This window comes from Micromys minutus (genome assembly GCF_963924665.1).
Source record: "Micromys minutus genome assembly, chromosome: X".
NCBI lineage: Eukaryota > Metazoa > Chordata > Mammalia > Rodentia > Muridae > Micromys > Micromys minutus.
This window is the reverse complement of record NC_137970.1, coordinates 103,076,573-103,084,459: the sequence shown is the minus strand read 5'-3', so window position 1 is coordinate 103,084,459 and position 7,887 is coordinate 103,076,573. Positions and strand designations below refer to the sequence as shown.

General features: G+C 38.5%; 1 protein-coding gene across 1 annotated transcript; it reads right to left on the bottom strand.

The window, feature by feature from the left end:
* Positions 1-1,052: 1,052 nt before the first annotated feature.
* LOC308415594 (ATP-dependent RNA helicase DDX1-like) lies at positions 1,053-3,444 on the bottom strand. Its single transcript, XM_080910640.1, has one exon. The coding sequence runs from the start codon at positions 3,414-3,416 to the stop codon at positions 1,608-1,610; it is 1,809 nt and encodes a 602-aa protein (XP_080766766.1). The 5' UTR covers positions 3,417-3,444; the 3' UTR covers positions 1,053-1,607.
* Between the last annotated feature and the right edge of the window lie 4,443 nt (positions 3,445-7,887).

Sequence of the window (7,887 nt, the reverse complement as noted above, 5' to 3'; positions counted from 1 at the left end):
ACTGGATAATAGAATTATTTTTAAAATTATTACATCAGTATAAATAAGAAATGAGAATGACCTTTTAAAAATTCTGTTTTTCACCTCATTAATTTTTGGCTTTATGCTTTCCCCAAATTTGATGTTTACAGTAGATGTTGTTTTAAATTTCTTGGATTATGAAAGCCGTTCTAGATTAGAATAAAGTGATTTCAGAGAGTGGGATATATCACTATCACTCCCTCCCTCAAGCTCAAAGCCCATGATGAAAGAGCAAATGGAAAGACTAAAAGTCAGAGGTTCAGAAGGACCAGACTGAATCACTGTCTTCTGGACAGGAAAGGACCACTGTACTCAAGAGCTCACAGATGAAGCAAGTCAACATTCCAACATGAGGTGGACTCATGGCTTATGAGTCCCCACCCCTAGTTAAATAGCTATTAGCAGTGAATGGATTGAATAGGAGGAAGGTAAGTTTTCATTAAAGAGGAAGGTCAACTGTGCTCCAGTGGATAGCCCCATGCCAGAGAGTATATGGACAGTAAAAATTGGAATCAATTGATTGGGTGCCAGATTAGGGGTGAAGTGGGGGATGAATTTGATCAAAACACAATGTATTAAGTTCTTAAAGAATTAAGCTGGGGGTGCTGGCACACACATTTAATTCCAGCACTAAGGAGGCAGAAGCAAGGAGATCTCTGTGAGTTCAAGGCCAGTCTGGTCTACAAAGCAAGATTCAGCACAGCTATGGCTGTATGGGGAAACCCTGTCTTGAAAAGCAAACCAAAACAAATAAAAAACAAAAAATGAATTCTAAAAGTATTAAGAACTTCTAATTAAATAGAACAAAATTCAGTTTTCTTAAATACACATAAATGTATGTCACCAAATAATATTTTATTCAAAATTATGTTGAACATTAATTCAATTATGTATTTTTATCTTTTTTTAAATTGAACGAATTTATTTTTTAAAAGAAAGATAAAGGTACAGATTTTAAGCATTTTTGCATAAAAGTATGCAAATACATTTTTGTCAGTACTTAATTTTTTTTAATAGTTGTCAAATTTATTTTCATCAGGCTGTCATTTTATGCAGCACTGCTCATATCCGTGTTTCCTGACATGCGAGAGTTAGCAGTGCTGGATCGGTCGCTATAAACTCTGCTGCAGGAGCAGCATGCTAACATGTGACGACTACAGACTTCAGTGTCCCCGCCCTACATGGAATCAGAAGGTTCTGAACAGCTGGTTGGGAAGGTAGCCCAGGTGTAGGAAAGACGTCTGTGCTTCCTTTTCAAGGGCAGCCAACTCTTGAACGGTAGGTGCCAGGATATCCACATGGCCTTTATAGTTTCCACCGCCAGCCGCCCTTTTCTGACCATATGTAACTTTCCCATCAAATTCATCCACCGGAACCTTTATATCTGGCTCCACCTGGGAAATGGTACAGTTCAAGTGTTCTTCTATCTCAGAAAGTGGCTGCATTTCATTGTACCAGATGGTACAGCCGCCATCTTCCTTGAGTCTAGTGTTATAGCATTCCTTCCCACGGTTGCTGCATACATGATACCAAAACTTTTCTTTCTCTGTTGCCACCAGGGAAATAGCCAGGCCCATCCTTTTAGCTCATCCCACTCTGCCAATCCCGTGCACATAGTTCTGCTTCTCATCAGGCAGGGTGACATTTATAACATAAGGAACACCATGGATATCAATTCCTCTAGCAGCTACATCTGTGCAAATCAAGAATCTTACGTCTCCTTTCTTAAATCGTTCCAAGTTTTGCTTTCTCTCATGAGGCTTTCTGTCACCATGAAGACAAACACATGAGAATTGGTGTCCTTTTTTATCAGGTCCTCCTCCTTGCTGCATAAAATACTGCTCCAAGTTATCACAGTCAGTCTTGGTTCTCCAGAGGATAATTGCTTGATCCATCTTGTGTTCCTTGATTGCTCGGACAGCATACTCTCCCTTCAGTATTTTAATAGCTTCGGACCACATCTCGGGACTGTTGGCACCAGGTCTCATGTTATCCTTTGCATGTACATCGTGGTTCTTCCCCAGCCTTTCCCAGAGCTTGTCAGTTTTTGGGTTCACAGGGACGACGACATGATGCACAGTATCAGGAACAGAATCTCCTTGCAAATCTACCCATGTGGGAAAATGCATTATCTTCTCAGATAGTTTCTTTACATCAAAAGAATGCAGAGTAGCAGAGCAAACAATCACCTGAAGTCTTTTCCCATCAGAAGTAATCTGAGGAATCTGGCTGTGCATCCTGTTAATAAAGTCAGAATAACCTTGAGAGAGAAGCCCATCTGCTTCATCCAGAACCAGGAATCTAACTTGAGACAAGTTGAGCTTTCCGGTTGACACCAAATCATCTAATCTTCCTGGAGTTCCCACGACAATATCAACCCCATTATCCAGAACAGAGATCTGATCCCGAGCTGCAACACCACCAATTATGAGAAGCTCCCGCAATTTAGGATTATCGATATACTTCTTAAACTGTTTGACATTGTTCAAGGTTTGCTCAGCTAACTCTCTGGAGGGTTCCACAATAAGAGCCTTTGGAGCATTAGGGAGAAACTTTGTTTGTGACACCTGTGCATTACCTGTGTGCTGCGATTTGACGATGTAACTATCTGGGGCCTTGGAAAGAGCAACAAAACCATCTTTTGGTGGAAACTTAAATTCTTCTTCACCAAAGTTAAATTTCAATTCAGCATTCTTCAAAACACAGGCAGGGAAGAGGGCTTGGTTTTTTCTATGTGCTGGTATTTCAAATGCCAGACCAAGATCTTTTCCATTCTTAGAGAACTTCACATGCCCTTTATCGATATCTAAGTAACATCCAATGGTATCATGCATAGTGAATTCCTCTCCATAATTATCAAACTGTTTATTATGAGACTTCTTTCCTGTTCCACCGAAGCCAAATCCAAACTTGTCAGTACCTAGGTCTAAGGAAGCCTGCATGGTGGACCACCCAACTCTGCATAGCCCTTGGTCATGACAGGATACTTCATAGTAGTGCTTCCCTTTCAGCAGTCCTCTCGTTGATCTGCACCCATGCCACTCCTTCACTTCCCTGCTCTGACAACACAGGCCATCTGACCCAATTGCAAAAGCAGACCCTCTATCATATGGGTTCATCTGCCACTTGTTGAGCACTGACACACCAGTTTTAATAGTTGTTTTCCCTTTCTTTCCTTCCTGTTGGTCTTTCAGAGTCTCATACACTATCTGGATAACTGGAATACTAAACGCACCAGTTTTTCCACTTCCTGTTTCTGCAGCCATAAGTACATCACCTCCTCCTAGGATCAATGGAATTGATTCTGCCTGGATATCAGTTGGTAGAAGCCAATCCATCTCCTCCACAGCTTGTGCAATCTCGGGCATAACACCCATTTCGGAGAAGGCCACCATCTTCCCGCACTCATCTGCTGCCGGCCCGGTCGATAGTACTTAATTTTTTTTTTAAAGGTTTGATAGTGTATATTCAAATCTAACTAGTTACAATGAGCATAAAGTACATGTAAAACAAGATGTAACCTGGAAATAGTCAAAGTTTTTTTTGGTGTGTAAAGATTAAGCATAATGGTTTTTCATTTTCTTTTTTTTTTTTTTTTTTTCTTTTTTTTTTTTTGGCCTTTGTTTTTTCTTGAACTTCATATAGTATGTGAGTTGTTTCTGGGATATTCACAGCTTTTTGGGGTTAGTATCAAATTGTCAGTGACTGCATATTATGTCTGTTCTTTTGTGACTGGGTCACATCACTCAGGATGATATTCTCTAGATGCATCCATTTTCCTAGGAATTTCATAAAGTCATTGTTTCTGATAGCTGAGTAGTAATCCATTGTGTAAATGTACCACAGTTTTTGTATCCATTAATCTACTGAAGGACATCTGGGTTCTTTACAGCTTCTGGCTATTATAAATAAGGCTGCTATGAACATAAGGTTACATGTGTCTTTGTTGTATGTTGGAGCTTCTCTGGGGTATATACCCAAAAGTGAAATAGCTGGATCTTCAGGTACTACTATGTCCAATTTTCTGAAGAATCACCAACCAGACTGATTTCCAGAGTGGTTGTACCAGTTTACAACCCCACCAGAAGTGGAGAAGTGTTCCTCTTTCTCCACATCCTAGCCAGCATCTGCTGTCATCTGAGTTTTGGATCTTGGCCAGACTGACTGGTGTGAGGTGGAATTTCAGGGTTGTTTTGATTTGCATTTCCTGATGGCTAATGATGTCGAGCACCTCCATAGATGCTTCTCAACCATTCAATATTCCTCAATTGAGAACTTTTTGTTTAGCTCTATTCCCCATTTTTAATAGGGTTGTTTGATTTTCTGGTGTCTAACTTCTTGAGTTCTTTGTATACCTTGGATATTAGGCCTCTATCAGATGTGAGGTTGGTAGAGATCGTTTGCCAATCTGTTGGCTGCCATTTTGTTTTCTTGACAGAATCCTTAGCCTTACAGAAACTTTGCTATCTCATTAAGTCCCATTTGTCAATATTTGATCTTAGAGCACATGCTATTGGTGTTCTGTTCAGGAAATTTTCTTCTGTACCTATGTGTTCTAAGGTTTTTCCTATTTTCTCTTCTAATAATTTCAGTGTACCTGGTTTAATGGTCCAACCACTCAGGAAATCAGTCTGGCGATTCCTCAGAAAATTGGACATAGTACTACCTAAAGATCCAGTTATTCCACATCTGGGCATATACCCCAGAGAAGCTCCAACATACAACAAAGACACATGCACCACAATGTTCATAGCAGCCCTATTTATAATAGCCAGAAGCTGGAAAGAACCCAGATGTCCTTCAGTAGATTAATGGATACAAAAATTGTGGTATATTTTCACAATGGAGTACTACTCAGTTATCAGAAACAATGACTTTATGAAATTCCTAGGAAAATGGATGCATCTAGAGAATATCATCCTGAGTGAGGTGACCCAGTCACAAAAGAACAGACATAATATGCAGTCACTGATAATTTGATACTAGCTCCAGAAAGTTCTGATTATACCAGAAACATATCACAGGCCATAAAAAGCTCAAAAAAGGGGGCCAAAAAGTGAAAGCGTCAGTTCTTAGAGAAAAAAAAATAAGTGTATGTTACCCACTCAGATTGGGGTAAAACTAGACCTTAAATCATTAATAATTAAAGAGCTAAAAATATAGCCTTGTGGCAATCTTTGGTACTCAAAAATCATTATGTTTAATCTATACACACCAAGAAAACTCTGTTTCCATGTCACATTCTGTTCTACATGTACTTTATGCTTATGGTAACTAGTAAGATTTCAATGCGTACAATCAAATCTCTAAAAGAATCAAGTACTGACCAAAGTATATTCATATAATTTCATGCAAAAATGCTTTAAAAAATCTGTACATGTATCTTTCTTTTTAAATAAAGTTGTAAGAAAGAAAATAAACCATAATCAAAACATTCAGAGAAGATGCAAAAACCAAAAAGCTCCAACCTGAAAGGAGATCCAGGACACAATGAGAAGACCGTACCTAAGGATAATAGGAACAGAAGAGGGCAAAGAATATCAAATAATAGGCACAGTAAATATCTTCAACAAAATTGTAGAAGAAAACTTCCCTACCCTTAAGAATGAGATGACCACGAGCATAAAAGAAGTCTTCAGAACTCCAAATAGGTTGGACCAGAAAAGAGATTCCTCCTGATACATAATAGTTAAAATGCCAAGTGCTCAAGGGAAAGAAAGAATACTAAAAGCAGTAAGAGAAAAAGGTCAGGTAACATATAAAGGGAGACCAATCAGAATCACACCTGATTTCTCAACAGAGACTATGAAAGCTAGAAGAGCCTGGACAGACATCATGCTGACCCTAAGAGAGCACAAGTGCCAGCCCAAGCTGCTATACCCAGCAAAACTATCAATCACCATAGATGGAGAGATGAAGATATTTCACGAAAACTCTAAATTTACACAATATCTGACCACAAACCCAGAACTACAACAAATTATAGGTAGAAATACCAATACAATGAGGGGAACTACATCCTAGTAAAAACAAGAAATCTCCTAAGCAAGAAAACCAAAAGAAGAAAGAGACACAGACACAACTCAACCTACAAAAGCAATAATAGGAGGAAGCAGAAACAACTATTCCTTGATATCTATTAACATAAATGGACTCAACTCCCCAATAAAAAGACATAGGCCATCAGACTGGATATATAAACAAAATCCAGCATTTTGCTGCATACAGGAAACTCATCTCAGAGACAAAGACAGACACTGTCTCAGTGTAAAAGTTTGGGGAAAAACTTCCAAGCAAACAGCTCAAAGAAGCAAGCTGGAGTGGCTATTCTAATACCAAATAAAGTAAATTTCCAACCAAAAGTTATCAAAAAAGATAAGGAAAGACACTTTTTACTCATTACAGGGGAAATCTTTCAGGAGGAAATCTCAATCCTTAACATATATGCTCCAAATACAAAAGCACTCACATTCATAAAAGAAACCCCACAAAAGCTCAAAAAATACATTGTGCCCCACACAATAATAGTTGGAGACCTCCATAAGCCACTCTCACCAGTAGACAGATCATGGAAACAGAAACTGAAAAAGGACACTGTAAAACGAACAGAGACTATGAACCAACTGGAATTAATAGATATCTACAGAACATATCATCCTAAAGTAAAAGAATACACCTTCTTCTCAGTCCCTCACGGCACCTTCTTTAAAATAGACCACATAATTGGACACAGAAAAAGCCTCAATCGATATAAGAAGATTGAAATACTCCCATGCATCCTCTAAGATCACCATGGTCTACGGCTGGTCTTTAACAACAACAAAGACAAAAAAAGCCCACATACACATGGAAACTAAACAATGCTCTGTTAAACGATAGCAGGGTCAAAGAAGAAATAAAGAAAGAAATTAAGGATTTTCTAGAATTCAATGAAAACGAAAACACAACATACCGAAACCTATGGGATGCAATGAAAGCAGTACTGAGAGGAAAAATCATAGTTCTGAGTGCTTCCAAAAAGAAACTGGAGAGGGCATACATCAGCAACTTGACAGCACAGATGAAAGCTCTAGAATAAAAGGAAGCAGATACACCCAAAAGATGTAGACTGCAAGAAATAATCAAACTTAGGGCCTAAATTGACCAAATAGAAACAAGAAGAACCATTGAAAGAATCAACAAAAACAAGAGCTGGTTCTTTGAGAAAATCAACAAGATTGATAAACCCTTAGCCAGACTAACTAGAGGGCAAAGAGAGAGTATCCAAATTAACAAAATCAGAAAGGAAAGTGGAGACATAACAACTGAAACTGAGGAAATTCAAGAAATCATCAGATCCTACTACAACAGCCTGTACTCCACAAAGTTGGAAAATTTGGAGGAAATGGATGAATTCCTAGACAGATACAAAATCCTAAAGTTAAACCGGGACCAGGTAAACCATCTAAATAATCCCATAATACGTAAAGAAATAGAAGAAGTCATCAAAAGCCTCCCAACCAAAAAAAGCCCAGGTCCAGATGGGTTCAGTGAAGAATTTTATCAGACATTTATTGCTGACACAATAACACTACTCTCCAAACTATTCCCCAAGTTAGAAACAGATGGAATACTACCTAACTCATTTTTAGAGGCTACAATAACCCTTGTTCCTAAACCACACAAAGACTGTACAAGGAAAGAGAACTTCAGACCAATCTCACTTATGAACATTGTTGCAAAAATACTCAACAAAATCCTTGCAAACCGAATCCAAGAACACATCAAAATGATCATTCACCATGATCAAGTAGGCTTCATCCCTGAGATGCAGGGATGGTTTAATATAAGGAAATCCATCAACATAATCTACCATATAAACAAACT

Excerpts from the sequence above, each read along its gene's own strand:
- LOC308415594 (XM_080910640.1), bottom strand. The coding sequence starts at position 3,416 with ATGGTGGCCTTCTCCGAAATGGGTGTTATGCCCGAGATTGCACAAGCT.